The sequence below is a fragment of the Brugia malayi genome (assembly GCF_000002995.4).
Source record: "Brugia malayi strain FR3 genome assembly, contig: Bm_v4_Chr4_scaffold_001, whole genome shotgun sequence".
Taxonomy (NCBI): Eukaryota; Metazoa; Nematoda; class Chromadorea; order Rhabditida; family Onchocercidae; genus Brugia; species Brugia malayi.
This window is the reverse complement of record NW_025062478.1, coordinates 4,780,962-4,798,916: the sequence shown is the minus strand read 5'-3', so window position 1 is coordinate 4,798,916 and position 17,955 is coordinate 4,780,962. Positions and strand designations below refer to the sequence as shown.

The window sequence follows — 17,955 nt, the reverse complement described above, 5'->3', positions numbered from 1 at the left end:
CAGATGAAACGGTATTTCTTTTCAGTATGTTACTCCTCGAATTATTGTTCGTACTGATTCTTTTGAATTCAAGCAGAACTACAATACTTGAAAAGTAAAAAGACCTCTTTAACTCGCACTTCCTACTTTTAATTTCTACCTTATACAATTAAACCTCCTTTACCATAAATCAAAACAAATAAAAACCAAGACCGGAATCTAAAACTATCTCAGTATATGAACAAATATTCTCAGTGATAATAAAGTAGAACGTCTATATGAACAAATATTCTCAGTGATAATAAAGTAGAACGTCTCCTTATAATTTCTGCAAAACATTAATGTTCAAGTGTTCTTTGCTTTTGTGTATTTTCTTCGAATAACAAATTATAACAATATTTTATTTATGAGAGAAAAAGAAGCTAACAATCAACCAGATAGGAATATTAACGAAACCAACTTATTCAGGCAAGGAATAACAGTTAAGAATAATTTTAAAATCCCACTAATAGCAACTTACGAGAACATTAAATAACTTTAAGGAGAACATAGAAGCAACTGAACGATAAAGCAAAATGAAGAAAGAAAAACATTTTCGTGAAACAACCATACTTTATTTCCCATGCAAAAAGTTAAGTAGTTTCCTTTGCTACAATTACATTTTCCTATCGCGGTACAAACCTTCTAAGAAACTAATTAGTTCCGGTAAAAATATAGAAAAAATATATCTGACAGCCTTTCCGCTGCTCTTACTACTACTATGAAGCAAAAAAGGCGGAATTAGTTTCTGAAAAAGGAGAAATAGGAAACTCGTAATATATAATTCTTCATTGGACATGCAATACATTCTTTATGCTTGTTCAATTCTCCCCTTCGCCACAACTTATTCTGAAAATTCAAAATGTAAAAAAAAAAAAACTTCAACAAATGAGTGAACATGAAGTTATACAAAGTGATAATTAACCTAACAATTCCCGTTATAAGCTCATATAGGTTGGTATCTATCAAGACCGAATCCAGTCAAACTTTATACCCACTTAAACCTAAAACCTTACAAGTAAGTTCTATCTACCATAAAATAAGAAAAAACAGAACAAAAAAAAAAAAAAAAACTATACCTGCGAATTCAATTTTTTTGGTTAAGCCAAGTCGGTAACAAAGTGCAACCAGCAAACTCATGCTTGCAATCTATTTCTATAGATGGTATAGTTTTCTTTTTGTAAGCAGAGAATGAGCTGCTTCCTTGAGCACCTCGTCTCCGACTGCAGCAACTTAAAAATAGCATTTTAGAAAAAGATTCCCAAAACAAGGATAATAAAAAAAAAAAGTAGTGTTCAACACTATAACCTTTAAAAATAGTCGCTACATAAATAACAAAACAGTCCCAAAAGTCAAACAAGTCAATTTTCACGATATCATGGGTCAAATTATAAAGAGCGAATTCGATAAACAGAAAATGGTTACTATTCCTTTTCAATAAGAAAAATATGCACCTTGCCAAATGGCACGACGAATCGGTGGCTGTCGCGATCATAATACAAGTATTTTCAGATTCGGAATAAAGAAACTGATAAATCTTCCCAGAGCAATAAAAATAAATGATTTTTACTGCCATGCAAAACAAAGAAAAGATGTGGACCGAACACGAAATAATAATGATCCAATCTAGAAAGAATATTTTGGAATCTCTTAATCTAAAATTATCACTTTGTCTTGAAAAAGAGGAATCAATCCCTTCCAGAAATTATATAACATACATAAAAAATCTCCAGAAATGAAACAGCAATCGCGACTAGCCACCGAATATAGTCAATAATCATCAAGATTGATATCTTCAATGCCGTCATTTAGATCATTCAGCTGGAAATCTACGCGATAACGCAAAAGACCTGTAAATAAATTATATTAGGTGAATAACAAATCATCAAAACATTTGCAAAGAACAAACAGCACCTCCAATACCACCAAAGCCTCGAACAAATTGTGCTCCTTCTTGTGATCGATCTGTAACAATTTCCAAAGCTGCACCGTATGATTTATAATTGTTCGCTAACCATTCCAATAACGGCATTGAATCCATAAGTTCTAATTCCACACCAGTCTAAAAATCATATCGATTTTTTTTTATTTGAATAACCCCTCCTTCAAAATTTACGGACATGACTAATGAAATATTTCTTCTTCACACATGCTGAAATGCTGCAATGAATGGAATGGTCACTCGTCACATTTTCTGTAACGTTATTTTTCCAGAAAATAAAATAACATACGGATGATTCAGTAAAATGCGTCTTATTCTTTTCTTGATCTGGATCCAAGTATAGCAGTTTCTCTTCTAGAAAACGCAAAAATCAATCTAATGGAACAAAAAATAATCTAGTTTATATCTGAACGAATAAAAACGAATACCTCCGGTAACCGGATTTTTAAGCTGATATCGTACAATGTCTAAATTTTCCCAACAAATCAGCGTTTCTACAGCACCCATTTCTAACGCTTGCAGTGTGTCTGTCACACCATAAACATATTTTCCAGAATCCTTTAACATATATATTTGCTGATTTCATATGGAATAAAGGGGTTAAGTGTAGTGCAGTAGTGAACAGGTTTCAACTATTATTAAGTGTTGAACCCGCAGACGACATGCACTTTAATTTCGGAAGTCTGACTTTGAGATGTGCAAGACACACAGCACAATTACTAACTTCCAAAAACAATAAAAAAAAAACTACTACTGCATGAAAATATGAAGAAAAAGGGAAAATAAAAGTCTATTCACAGACTTCGAAAGCTATCCTTTAATTCTAAAACTTATCTTACAAATAAATTTCATTATGCAATACTTCCAGGGAACTTTTTTTCGAAAAAATAAAAAAAAAAGTAAATGAATTTAAAGTACCTGCGAAATCTCATCAAAATACCCATTAATTAACTTCTTTTCTTGGATGAATTTTACATTAGCCAATGCATCTTCAGCCAGTTCAATTGCTTGATTAAACCCATTCTCGCCACCGTATGAAATATCTACCGTCTTAATAATTTTTGCTTGGAGTCGCTGCAAACAATGAAGGTCGATCGTTAATAAAAATACGCTTGATCCATTGTTAGAAATCACTACTCACCTGATCAAACATATCAGACTGGCCAAGTTCCGTCTTGAAATCTGCACTACCAGCAAGAATTAATCCCGCTACATTTACTTTATCATTTCGGATAAATATTTCAACAGCTGTTTCCGCAACCTTTCTGACATAATTATGACGTTTCTCCATACGAAGTCGCGCGAAACGCAATGCAGATTGTCCACCACGACCTGAAATGTGCAAAAATTCGATATAACAATAATTAACAGTATGATAAAGCGTTATATTAAAAAACAACCCCTTCTAATATATCAAAATGAAAACAAGAGTCACCATGCTTTTTCGGTAAATCAACCGTGAATTTGTGCAGCACCTCACGTGTATTACCCTGCAATGTCCCAAATAATGACCCATTGCCATCCATTATAATAAATCCAAATTTATTGTCATCAGCCAAAAGAGCTGCAAGAGAGGAAGAATATTTCTCAAAAACCAAAAGCAAAGATATGAAAACACACAATCTCATGTTTGCGTGTTATTAAATCTTATTGTAATGTTATTGAATCTAAACATTTTGAAAAAATTAATCGGACAACATTAATACACACCTTGTAGTGCCTCCGTATGGAACTTGTTATCACAGAGATAAAGCGAAGTATTTATTGGTTTGAATGGTTCAAAATCAATGTTCACTTTCTTCTCCTTGCCTTCATCCGTTACAATTGTGCCACAGTAAATCACTAGACCATTTGTTGGTACTGAAAATAACAATTACTGTAAATCACTAGACCATTTTTTTCGACTACATGATACGCCAATCTCTCACTCGACATTACGCCATGCGTATCTCATTAACACAATAACCTGTATTTCAAGAAATGAACTAACCCTTGTTATAAAGTTTTAGCCTTCCTTGCACCGACGTAATGGCACCCAAAACAGATAACCGATTCACTCGAGATTTGATATTTGAAGCAGTACCATATTCATCGGCCAACATTTTTGAAATGCGCGCAATTTGGTCTCGCGGAGGTATTATCAGAGAAATCATTGATGTCCCATTCCTGGATATTTCCATTTCTTCATTTTAAACAACTTTTAATCCAGCTTCTATTTTTAAACAGATTACTCTATGCATCGAAGACTGAACCAATCACTAACCCTCGAGCCATCTCCAAACTTTTAATCAAGCGCTTGATTTTCCACACTTCAACATTATGATCTGCTGCATCTTCACCGGAACCAGATGGTACAGACATAACTATCAACGTTTATGCTTCTTTCTCGCCTAATTGGTTTCACAACGTCAAGAAAGTTAATGCTGTCCTAACTGACTGAAAATTTATCAGTTTAATATAGAATATGCAATGAATAATTGTAAAACACATAGGTCGACTGTTCCGTTAATCGTCGGCTATCAAGTCTTACGCATTAAAGTACGCATGGATTCCACTAATTTGTTCCCAAATGTCATCCATTTCCCAACTTATTTTAATACTTCATAATAATGATAGTCACGCTTTGATATTTGTTCCATTATAGAAACTTTACAGCAAATATCCAAGCGCATTGTGTAACACTAGTCGCTCACTCATCTATCAGGATCCACTGATTAAGCTAAAGAGTTGTTAATCACTGTACAATATTTTAAAGATGATGTCAAAACACTTAATGATGGAAAACAGGGTCATTAAACGGAAGGGAATAATCAATAATTTCGCCAGTATTTTGGTGATAGAAAACCTTAACAGAATGTAAATTGATACAAACTTCATAAATTTGAATAAAATATTGTTCTCTAGAATCTAAAAACTGTATCCCTTGAAGGAGCAATGAAAAATCTTAGAGCAGACAGTTTTAATAATTGCTTGAACGTTAAAAAAGTCTGGCGGAATTTTTCTTGTAAAGATGACAATCTAACTAACATATTGGAAAAATGAAAACCATGTAATATACATTTGATGTTTAGAGAAATGAAAGAAATTAACAATACATGTCAAAGAGATAATTGGCAAATGAAGCGAATCAGAGAGAAAAGAGATAACTACCACGGTAACTCATCTTGGTAGTAACTATGGTACTTAACCTCCCAGAAGAACCTCAGTTCCCTGAACATACAACTCACCACAAAAACACCCATTCAGTATTTCACTAAAGACAATGACTGCAAATTTTTGGGAAAACTGCAAAAGGAAAGTTGGCACGTATGCGGGGACACAGCGCAATTTTCAATCCTAAGTGATAGGACAATTGTATTCTACTCGTTTCCGGTCCGTTTGCGTCAGGAAACGGATTTCCTTGAATTTTCTTGAAAGGGTGACTTTAAACGGCAAATTAAAGGCTAACACTTAAGTGTTATGCATGAAAATACAAATGACATTCTGCAAAAATCAGAAACTTAACAAAGAACCAAAATATTAATTTATGATTGTCCTATTTGCATATATCATTAATATAATAAACTTATGTTGTGAGCAATCTAATTTTTAACTTATCAGATATGTTTATCACTAATCTTTTTCATGTAATCTTCTGATGATGGACTACTGATATTGGTCATTTAACAAGAACTTGAAAAAAAAAAGAAATATGGGCTTAAAAATCATCCTAATCACTGACGTGTATTAATTAGAATGTGGAAGTGAATACATTAAAAATTGTTGCTCTCATCAATGATTACACATTATCAATGTCAATTTACTCACTTTTATTAATTTTATCACATTTATCAACTTTATTAGTATACGTTATATTTTCGGATATACCTTACCTCATTGTTCTGCATTGTTTTATTTCCAAATAATATAACGTTAAAAAGTATGAATTCGAGATATGAAACAAACACTAAGAATATTCTTATTTCTATACATCTTATTATTTTCATTTCATATTTCAATAGATTACAATCTGATTTATAATTTCCAAACAGAAAAAATTAGCATGAAATAATAATTAATGCACTCACTGTGATATGTAGTAGTGATAGGAAGAAGAGATTAAACTGAAGAAAAAGAACTTAATTAAGAAGAAATTACAACAGAATGATATAATGTAGGGGAAATATTACGCACTGAAATGATTGATAAAATATATATTCTTATTTCCATGATCGATTAGATTTATCGACTGCAACAATGCTATTAATACTTAAAAGATAATTCTGCAATAAATCTTTTTGAGAATAATATTTGCTGTCTCTCTCTCTCTCTCTCATTTTTTTCCTTCAAAAAAAGTGCATATTTAGGGAATAGCTCAGTAATCTTGTAATCTCAATTCTCTTCACGGAGTATAAAAAAAAAAGATAGATAAAATAAAAGGCTAAAATGATGAAAAAGCAGGATGAGTGACATATACAAATAAATGAATAAAATTTATGCTTCATTTATGTCATCTTGTGAGCAGAAAAAAAAATCCACCAAAAACAATTTCATTATCAAATTAATTTTTTCCTTCATTCAGTGTCATTTTTAATGGTCTAATATTACACTATTGATGTTTAATCAAAATATTTCGTTACATTCAGTGATTTCATCTTTAAATTATCGATCAGTGAATACGGATGAAATTATTTATTTAAAACAATTATGGTATCATAGATGCAACTGATAACAATTCTGCACTCCTTTCGTTTTTCAAATTATTCCATCCTGTGTATTTAATTATAAACAATAATAGCAGCGTAATAGGATAAGACCAATCTCTGTCAACTCTTAAACAAAATAACTTAAAGACAAAAACTATAAAAGAATGAGAACATTTGTGTAAAAGAATTATGCATCTTAAAAGGAAACAGAATAGGATGATTTAGTGATTATTGGAATCAGGAAATCAGATATGATACTATAGACATATAAGCATAGCATCAGTTATTTAGTCGGTTTAGCTTTTTTTCCAATAAATTCACTTTAATCCTCCCATTTTTACTATTTTATAAATATGATGTTCATGACATAGTAAATGTTCATAGTCTGCTACCCTTCTGATTTCCAGGAAGCTTTTTATTGTTATCAAGGTCGAAACATTTTAGATATAAAATCTGCGCATGTGAAGAAATGTATTCAATATGATAACTAAAGTTTCTATATAAATATCAATAACAACTAAAACCTTTTCCGATCATACAAAGAATCACGTAATGCTTTGCAACATGCCTGAAGAATCAACATCGTTGCATTCCATTCTCATAACAGTAAAGTTTATCAATTTGTCATCAATCACAACAAAGAATTTTAATCATATATAGCTTTTATCTGCCTTATTTAAATTGATTAAAATGATATTCACAGTAGTTAAATATATGGATTCTCAAATATACAATCATAACACTATCATTCCTACATCATCTTCCATTACATTCACCGTTCCTAAATCAAATCTACCCATCTGAAATTATTTTCAACTTCCACTTATCCATACAATGGAGGAAAGCTTATTCATAAAAAGCAAGAAATTTTGTAGTTTCCAGAAACAAACATTTTTTTTTTTAATAGATGCAGTTCTCGAAACTATAAAAAAATCAACTATAATCACAAAGTAGACAGCACTCTAATAAATTCTAATCTTCATGTGGTTCGAGAAACAGACAATTTTTTCTTCAGCACAATTCTTTCCTTATCACTTTTTCTTTTTTCTAATAATACAAAAAAAGCTGAAATAATCGATGATAGGTTAACAGGAGAATAATGAAATATAAAATCAAAAACTCCCAAAAAAGGCATAAAAAAGCAAAATAATAAAAAGTAGTGAATTACAATTACTCAGAAAAATAATAAATCTATATTATTAGGGATTATACCAATCTAAGAAAAGTAACGTGAAAGTGAGGACAATAATACAAAACAAAAGAATCACACGTCTAGATGCCATGTTTTGGATTGCTTGACGAATCTGTTCGTTTCCAATTCGAATATTTTCAACCGTTAGCAATGTTGTTTCGTTCACAACATTTATATCCCTTTCTTGTTCCGAAACCTGGAATTTAACTAAGTTATTAACTAAAAGGAATACGAAATCAATAAATCATTAATCTGTTAACCTTCTCGGCAAATGTCGTTTGTAACTGATGTAATTCCGCCATCTGTTTTTCCACCCTTTGAATGTCGCTATCGACTTGAAGAGATTGAGAATATAACCGTTCATTTTCAATCATAAGCTGGGCACGCTCATCGTCATCTAAATTATTAAGTGCGTCCATATCATCTGCTTGTTCAACTTCTTCAAAACCAGTCATTTGCGTATCGGACCATCCATCCTGCTCTAACTTCCTGATTTCGCCTTTCTTCATATCTAGAACACATCTGTGCGAATGAGCGTAAAATACAACTGAATTTCGAGGTGTTCTCAGAAGTGACTTCAATTTAAGATTAAACTAGTTCATATATATCGGATTAGAATAGTAAAGAAGCTCGTACTCTGAGGAACCCTCTTCCTCAAACCATCGTTGCCAAAAATTATGGCATCATTTAGTACAGAATCTGAAATTGACGAGATATCCGACTTCAGTGATTTAGTTTCAATTGAATTTCCATTAACCATCAGTAGTTCATCCCTTTTTTTTTTCATATTGTATAACTGTGCTAGTGTAGCCAACCTAAAATGATTAAATAAGAAAATGCACAGGTATATACAAAAATACATCGAAATTCTAGTAATTTCAAAGTACAGTGAAATTCAATAATATCAAAATTTAATCCAACATCAACTACAGCTCTTAAGAACTCTGGCTTGTTAATCGGATGTGGAAAACTATCGGACACATACTCTCGAATTTTGGAAACAAATATGAAGATACTATTACGCACTGGATGTTGAAAAAGAACACAAACGGAAGCACTCAAATCATTAATTACCACATAATGTTTTTACAACTAACAGTGTGATGACAAGCAGCTTTTGACGGTAAGTAGCAAAAATGTATTCAGTATCTCGACAAATCAGAATCTAGAAACTTCTTTCACTAACCAAATTAATAAAAATACAGATACCTGCATGTTCGCATAGTATTGCTTATCTTCTTTGTTCGCAAAGCTCGCATTTCAGCAACAATTTTTGCGGTTCCATTGAGATGCTTGCCAAGCAATCGCAAAACCTAAAATCGCTTGTTATATTATAATAGATACTATAATGCACTACACTTTTGGATAAATTGAAACTGAAAATCCAAATTAGCAGATTACACTAGAAAAATTTCGACATTTGTCGAAGAAAAGAAGTGAAAGTCTGATGAGCTACAATATACCGTAAGCGAAGTGGACTTTTAGCAGTGAATGATCGGAGAACAAGATGATTAATATTACAGAAGTGAAACTTGACGGATATTGGTTTCATGGCGTAATCATGATGAAATGGGTCGCGCTTCATTGAAGGAAATCTAAAAATATACACCTGGAACAAATGTGGGCCTTCATCAAAAGCTCGTAAATTACTGCTGCTGATTTTGAGTTGTAAAGTTTGTATCGATTGTATGCAATCTTGCATCATTTCCTTAATTTTTGCATCCAGTTCGTCTCGTTCAAAATCATTCATACCTACAAATAGTATGATTAATTGCGTAAGTAGGTGAAGATCGGTATTATCGAAATCATTTCCACCGTATTATACAGACGAGCTATACTTGATTTTTTCTGAAAAGAATGCACAATGACAGAAAATAAGTTATATATAAATTATTTTGCAGCTAAGACAACTGCATTTACAGTCAGATTAGTGAACAACATCTAACACTCATACTAATTTTATTATCAAATACTACGAGTCTGTAAAAAAATAAGCTAAGCTTACTGTCTGTGTACGACGCTATTAGCCGTCTAGAATGACCAATATCGGAAACATAATTCTTTCTTCCACTGATAACTATACTTCGAAGAGCGATTAATTCCCGACGAATTCTTTGAGCTTCAACTGTACATGATATAAAACTGAGATTCGAGAGATTGCGCGATGATGTTTTCTCCAATTTTTCTAAAGAAAGAAAATAATCGTGCCCTTAAGCATAAGTCCTAAAAAATTTCGAATTAGCTTAACGATTTTCGATGAATCAACTATCGACAAATTTAGAAAACAGTAGGGAATTCACATATATTGAAACATAGAACACTTTAAAAAAATAATACTTTAAAAAATTCGGGAAATCTGAAACCTGGATGAATTACTTGCCGTCGAAGCTGCTATGAGAATTTTTTGTTTGTTGTTGTTGCTGGTGCTGCTGCTCCTGCTTTTGCATCTGAGCTCGTTTTAATCGCACTGTTTCCTGTGTTCGTATCATTTTCACTTGAGCACGAAACAACGGTGTTTTGTCTATTGGCATAGTGACCTACACTCTTATGGTACGCACCTTGTTGAAACCTAGAAATTTAAAAGTCTGAAATCAATCCTTCGATGTATCATATGAGTTCTACCTTCTATACTCCATTACCCTCATAACTGTAAACTCAATGGCATAACATTGTAATCATAACATTGCTTCATTTGCCGTAAAAAATACTTTAATAATTCATGGACTTACTTTTAACATATTGCAAAACAAACATCGTTTTGTTTAAATCACTAATATGATATGAAAAACAAGAAAAAGATATAGCGACGTTTAGTTACAGGAACTAAAGTCATGCTAAACACCAAATACGTTGGCTTACACAGCACCAACGGCAAAATAGAAAAAACTGGGATGGATAATCCCATCGGTATTTTAACTGCCTTGCAGTATATAAAAGTGAAACCTGGGAGACATATAAGTCAAATGCAGTGAATGGTCAAATGCAAAGAACATTAAATAGGTAATAAGTGCTATTATTTCTTGCTACTTTCGGTGAAACCCATCCTAAACGACTCACAAACTTATTTATTCATCACTAGGCATCTCTTTATACTAATTTCATTTTAGCAACCACATAGCCTAAAATTAAGACTTGCAAAAATCATGAAACCAACTCACAAATTTCCGCTTTTTCCTTCATGCGAAAATAAAAACGTAATCTTTTCTCACCAATGAGTACTACAAAATAAGCAAAATGAAAATGTATACGACATCTCTCTGCCTTGACGTCATTTCTCAAATATGAATTCTGTTCCCACCATATAGGGTTCCGGATATTTTATTTGCATTTATTGTTTGCTAATTAATAGCTCCTAAAACTCATTTAATATAAAATTACTTCGTTTAAAAACCGTCACCATGAAAAAATGATAAATCAAGAGTTAAATTTTATTCGCAAAAGAAAAAAGAAACGAAGGAGATAACTGTTATAATAATGTTTGTAATGATCAAGTTAACAGAATATGCAAAATGGTACATAAATTAAAGGGAAGAATGGAAATTACATCATAATTGCAAGTAGGTGATACGCTTGTGAATTTATCATAAAAAATTATTAGAATAATAAAAAATAAAAAAAAAAAAAAAAAAAACAAATGATTTATACAGTGCAAAGGCTGTCATACACAGAGGACAACTACTACATGGCGAGGCAAAAATTTCGATCATGTTTCCAACACTTCAACCTAAAGTCAATATGAATAATGAAAAGTATTTTTTCACGAAAATATTATTAATTTATCGAATCCTGCCCACTTCTTACTTTTCCAAATTCAAATGATATCGACTTAACAAAGAAGGAGAAGGTAACCGAACCTTATGGAATTAAAAAAAAATATTTATTTTTGATGGAAAACAGACATGCAACCATGATGCATGTGAGTGTGGATAATATGAAAAAGACAGCTGGGAAAAGACAAAGATTCTAATAAAGCTAAAATTGATTTTTTAATACATAAAAAGCTTACAAACAAACTAAAAAAACTTAGGTCTTCAACATTACCTTATGCAGACTGATCAATTTCGAAATTTCAAGCAGAAGAACAAAAACTAAGCAAACAAATTTACTGCAACCTAAGATTTATTGCTGAGACAGTTTCCATATACAATCTCAATATTTCAAATACAATTTAATCCACTGAATAAATAAGGATGTTTCCTAGAGCTATGGCACGAAAAATGCACAGAAATAGTTTTGCTCTCTTCACCATTTCTGAGCTTCTTTTCGTACATAAATGAAAAGAAAATCTAAATTTTATTGAAGAAAGTTTGAAAAAAAAAAAACCTCTACTAGTGAGAAATATGTTATCTATATCCAGTGCAACAATTAAAAATCCGGAAAAAAAATTTAAACATTCAGAAAAAAAATGAGAAGCGAAAAATAAAGAAAAAATACATTCGAGAACAACAGCAGTGTATCTGTATGTGTGCGTACAAATCCTCAGGAATGGGTTTTTAAGTTCTTCATCCTTTTATTTATTTCCTGCCCAAACAATGATGATTATGATGAGTATGACGATAATAGCGCACATAATAATGATCATTTTGATATTCTTCCACCAATATTTCCGTTTTAATGTTGCAGCTGATTTCTCAAACTGTGATGCACCCTCCTATAATAAATAGTGACAGTTTTGCAGAAATGAAATACTATATATAAAATGCAATATATTAAGCAGCTTCCCCCTCCTCAGCAATATTATCCTACAACCTTATTCCACAATGTAACGATAAATTTTTCAAACAAGTTTTACAAATTATTTTTTCCATTCAATCAATGTACTGAGATCTAGCTGGACACCTATATATGAGAAAGAGAAAACCAAAACGAACACAAAGCGGAAAATGCAATAAATGCCAAAAGCATGCAATATTAACCATATTAATGAATAATAAGAGGCAAAAGTGAAACTAATTCATTTCTTCTTTCCGCCGTCGATGACGACACACATTTTTGCAAACAAACCTGAAGAGCATCTGCACGATCATCTAACTGTGATAACTTCTGGTCACGTTCCAATACTTTTTCCACATTTACCTGCAAAAATTCGTTGATAAAACTTCACATAATTCAATTTTCGGATTCCATCCAAAATTTCCCTGCACTATTTCTTATCCCTGTATCTCTAATAATTATATTAAGTAATTACAAAAACAGAATATGCAAAAGAGTAAATTTATCAGAAAGAAATACAATGCAATATATGAGCAATATTACTTTCGCTGTGAACAATAAAATATGTCAACTTTTCCGTACTTACAATACTTGTTGTATTGTCTTAACAGAAAAATCAATTACCTAACAGAGTGGCAACTTTCACACCGATTTTTCTCATTTCCCTGTGTAAACTAAAAAGTACAAGCTTACTTTCATGATTCCAACAACTTCATCCACCTGGGCCTGAGTTTGCTGCAGGCGTTTATTCGATGGCCTAGCTCCTTGGCTCGCTCCGGGCAAGCCGCCTTCCTGTCCGCCCGCTTCCATTTCTCCAAATAGTTAACCTACAAAACAACACGAATTAATGCAACATTTTTATGTACAAACTTCAACGCAAGGATCACAGCAAAATGGAACCAACATACGGAGCGCATCAAGATGACTGAGAATGAAAAGTAATTTAAAGGACAGGCGTGACATTAGCGTTGAAACATTTTTGTTACCGAGGTATCTGCATAGGAACCTCCAAAAAACCTAGATTTACCAAAACTAAAACATTACTTTATCTGGAAACAAACGTCGCCTAGCATCATAAAAATTAAGCAGAAATCAAACATGACAATATATGGATTATGTGAAGCAGATTGTTCACGTTAATATTCTACCTGAAATAAATTACATGACATGTGCTTTGACAACAAAATGTTAAGGTAATTAATCAAAATGTCAAGAATTAATGGATATAGATTTATGCCTGCGTAAGTGTCCCATCTATGAGGACCTGATCACCTGGCAATAACATCCACACTAACAGCGACCACAACCGAGTCTACCACAATGTGACTCATCATCAGCACACTTTCGATGGCCATAATCGCTGCCTATTATGAAAAATCTCAGATCAGACTGTCAGGTAGTATACCAGTTAAACGTGAGGTAGAGGTGTTAAACGTAGTAATAATAAGAAAGTAATGAAAGTCTAGGAATGACTGTTATAATTAGGGAAGATAAGCACGCAAAAAAATAAACAGTCACAATTATTAGAAAAAAAAATAATATAAATAAGATTAAACAAATGCAAAAAAAAAAAAAAAAAAAATGTTAGATTGAAATGGTTGAATTGTAATTTGATTCAGTTCTCCTTAGTTTATCACATTATCAGTCAGAGAATGCAAAGACTGTAATACGAGAAATTATACAAAATGGTCCAAAAAGCAAGCATAATAATAAAAGTCTAAAATGAAATTTCCGATCTTTCAAACTTCGATATATTTTGGAAATAAGAATTTATCTCATTAATCTTTCTAGTCAACGTGTTGGTTGCGATCTTTAGGAAATTTCAAGGACAGTTCCGTGAATGGAATATTTTCTAATTATTCATTTAGAATTCAATTTAGGAAGTTTTTTGGTAGAAAGAAAATAAAGTGCATTTATAATGATAAATTTTTGAAAATATTAAAGAAAATTTGAAATACACATATGACTTATGATAGATCGGTGCGTTCATCTTGCAGTCATTAATTGATAAGCATATGGACTTGAAATTGGCATTTTAAGAAATGTGAAGAATGCAGGAATCTTCCCGAATTCTTTTATTTCATTTTTATTTTCAGATAATTTTATATGACGTTTTAAAATGAATTATTTTATTCTCAATCTAAACCTGCAAATATTTTAGGAAATCTTACGCCTGTCGAATAATCATTTAGTTTATCAGCTGAATATAACTTTGCTTTTCTTAACTCTTATGTGTGTGAAAAATAAAAGAAAAACAGGAATTAATTATATGCTGTCTTCAATTTATAAGTTAGATGAGCAAATTAAGTGCAAATCAATTGCCCACGTGCGATGACGTAAAGTGGTGAAGGTTCTACGCTTCATCTGAATCTGCGAAGATCAATTGATCTAAACGATGAATTGTGAAAAGGAAGTAAATAGGTCTAAGATAGCTTCATGATTATCATTAAAGACTATTTTCGGTAGTTTAAGATCAAATTAGCATCGATTTAATCATACTGGCTAATCTTATAGAAATACGAATGGTACCAACAATTTTTGTATTCCTGACACTCAGTGTTATTTCGCATTTCTCCCGAGTCTTTTGCTCAAGAAGAATTTCTTTAAGTACTATATATTAATTTTTATATCAATTGATTGGACACTGTCATTTCAAAATAAAATATTATGGGATGCGTTATGAGCATTTCTTTCCTTCACGAAAAATTAAAATCAATGAAATTTCCACCTGAAAGGAAAATGGATGCTTCTCCAAAATAAAAAAGCGGAAAATAGGAAAAGTTCTTCAAAAAATTCAATCCGTATTTCCGATTTTATTTTATTCCTAGTAATTTAATTGTAAATATCTATTAAAAAAATTTAACTTATTTGCTTGTTTACTTTTCTATCGATAACTTAGTTGTTAGCTCACTTGCAGTGATCTTTTACATTTTTATTTAGATAGCTAAGTAATGGTCACTGCTTTGATATTCTTTTCAGTTAGTCTTCCATTATATCACTATTATATCATTTATATCAGTAGTACTTATATCATTAAAGTAGAATAATTATGCTTAATATTCTTACAATAATAAAAAACTTACAAATATTCCTAATGAGTAACTAAGTAGTGATCACTAAGTTATACTTAACTAACAGATTAGACAGAGTCATTTTGGATTATTTGAAATTTGAGAAAATATAATTTAGCAGACTTTCAAAACCACTTAAGCGTTACTATGACTACATCTTGGTAAGGTTACCATGTGGCACTTACTAATAAATAGATAGAATGTGAAAAATTAGAGGTATTCGTTGTCAAATGTTAAAAATCAAGTTCAATAAAAGATTTTTCAAATATATATTCAGCACAAAAAGAAACTATTAGTTACTTGGGAATCTCAAAATACATTATCATTCTGCATTAGCTCATGGAAATACTAATACAAATTCAAAGTTTAATTATATAATCGAAAACAATCAAAGGAAATGAAATACGATACGACTATTAAATCAAAATTTCTGGACAATAAACCAGTGGCGAAGAAAATGTAAATTAGTACGGTTGAATGAGATATAAACTCATCAATTTATCTATCAATTGCTATAAATGTTTGTTGATCAAGCAAATGTAAAAAAAAAAAAACTCGCCTTAATTGTTTCATGAAAACTAACTCATACAATTATTGCAGTGTCACTGGAACTATTATTAAAGATAGTAATAGAAGCGGGAATAATAATAAAGCGACAATAATTGTAAGAGAAAATGACTGAAAGCAATAATAAGAAAATGATAAATCTAATGATGATGTTAATTGTAGAAGTGGACAAAAAAATGAGAATGGTAATTAGAGGTTCATTAGAAAAAGAAGAAAAAAGAAAATAATCAAAGAGTGACCATTACTAAATAGCTATAAAATAAGCACAAAGAAAAAAAAAAAAAACTCTATGAAAGTATAGAAGAGGCCTAGAAGTACAATTTAGCTAGCTAAGCTAAGCTCATCGAGTCGATTTATGTTTATGTGCGGTGACAACATTACTGCTTTCTCTCTCTCTCTCTCTCTCTCTCTCTCAAAATCATATTCAAAAGAAGAAAAAAACCACCACCACCTCATCTATATATTTTTAAAGCTATATCTTTAGTTGCTGATGGTGGGCCTTTTACAATCATCGATTTTGTCCGATGCCTTTAAGGCTTCTTTTCTCCTTATTTTTGCAAGAATATATGCATGAAATCCTTTGCGCCCCTTCCTTCTCTTCTTTCTTCTTGGCCTTTTATCCATTTTTTTCTCCTGAATTTAGTCAGTAAAGAAATAATCACTAACAGTAGCCAAGATGCAAATAGCCAAGCCTAATACAGCAACAACAACAATAACAATAATAATAATAATAATAACTGTAATAGCAAAAGCATTTCTTCTAACTATTTTGAACGATTATTCGGGAAAAGTTTGCTTCTGTTTCTCTCAATTTCATTTGATCTCGCTATGTAATCAGTGAATTAGTTGCTTTTTATGTGAGAAAAGAGTGAATATTCCTATAGCTTAACACTAATTTTTTATTTTGATTTCAGGAAGTCTAATTCAGATATCAAAGTTGAGTTCAAAAAAAAAAGAAACAAACAAAATGAAATTTTGCATATTGCAAAAACGTTTTCTATGCACAAATCATTCCTGACAATTTGCATTTCTTTAAAAAGGAAAAAAAAAGGAAACAATTCAGATTATACTAAAAAAATTCTTAAATATACTGCATTCTTCGTATCCCATTAAAATTTTTTCTCTTTTCCAACATTCAATATTTTTTTTCGGATGCATTTTTCCTGAAACAAAATCGAAGGAAGGAATTTGTTTGCTTAATTTAAGAAAAAAGATAAGTGAATTACTGACGGTTTGATCAACAAGTTGACTAAATTAAACAATTTAATGTCTCACATTATAAGCTTTTTAATGCGATTTTATACGATGGCATCCAAAAGTAAATGTCTCCAAAACAGCTAACACGAATATTTCTTTATAATGCTAAACTAGAGAGAGTGTTGTAGTAAATTAAATTAACTCATCGTTGTAATACTAAAAAATGCTGACGTATTTAGATTGAAAAGAAAAAATTAATGACGTAATCTAGATAAAGGAAAAATGGTATTTTGTTTTATATAAAGTTAATAATTTAGCAAATTTGCAAAAATTTTTTTGAGGAAAAAAATTAAAAAAAAGAAATTGTAGAAAGATAATATTCGATAGAAGTGCAAATCTATGTATGATTCAATAGAGATTGTATATAATCACATCTAGTTGAGTGAATACGGTAGCTTTCTCCAATTCTTCCTTCCTATTTCATCGCTCAGTGATGTCAGTTCGATTTATATGTATGTATATATATAATTGGATCGAATTTTTTCCTTACTTTTTTTTAAAAAAAAAAAA

The 17,955-nt window shown here is 31.2% G+C and overlaps 3 protein-coding genes across 3 annotated transcripts; all 3 read right to left on the bottom strand.

Annotated features, from left to right (window-relative positions):
• Window positions 1-1,788: 1,788 nt before the first annotated feature.
• Bma-erfa-1 (Uncharacterized protein) lies at window positions 1,789-4,321 on the bottom strand (the record flags this gene model as incomplete). Its single annotated transcript, XM_001902046.1, has 10 exons — window positions 1,789-1,868; window positions 1,933-2,080; window positions 2,250-2,314; window positions 2,389-2,518; window positions 2,879-3,034; window positions 3,102-3,292; window positions 3,396-3,524; window positions 3,671-3,820; window positions 3,951-4,126; window positions 4,224-4,321. The coding sequence occupies 10 exons, from the start codon at window positions 4,319-4,321 to the stop codon at window positions 1,789-1,791; spliced, it is 1,323 nt and encodes a 440-aa protein (XP_001902081.1).
• Window positions 4,322-7,844: 3,523 nt separating this feature from the next.
• Window positions 7,845-10,368, bottom strand: Bma-syx-18 (Uncharacterized protein; the record flags this gene model as incomplete). The annotated part of the gene is made up of 7 exons (XM_001902047.2): window positions 7,845-8,033; window positions 8,098-8,348; window positions 8,474-8,652; window positions 9,047-9,150; window positions 9,447-9,589; window positions 9,843-10,022; window positions 10,218-10,368. 7 exons carry the CDS (start codon window positions 10,366-10,368, stop codon window positions 7,845-7,847), a joined length of 1,197 nt encoding a protein of 398 aa, XP_001902082.1.
• Window positions 10,369-12,347: 1,979 nt separating this feature from the next.
• On the bottom strand, window positions 12,348-13,360 carry Bma-snb-1 (Uncharacterized protein; the record flags this gene model as incomplete). The annotated part of the gene is made up of 3 exons (XM_001902048.1): window positions 12,348-12,488; window positions 12,842-12,913; window positions 13,244-13,360. 3 exons carry the CDS (start codon window positions 13,358-13,360, stop codon window positions 12,348-12,350), a joined length of 330 nt encoding a protein of 109 aa, XP_001902083.1.
• Window positions 13,361-17,955: the final 4,595 nt, after the last annotated feature.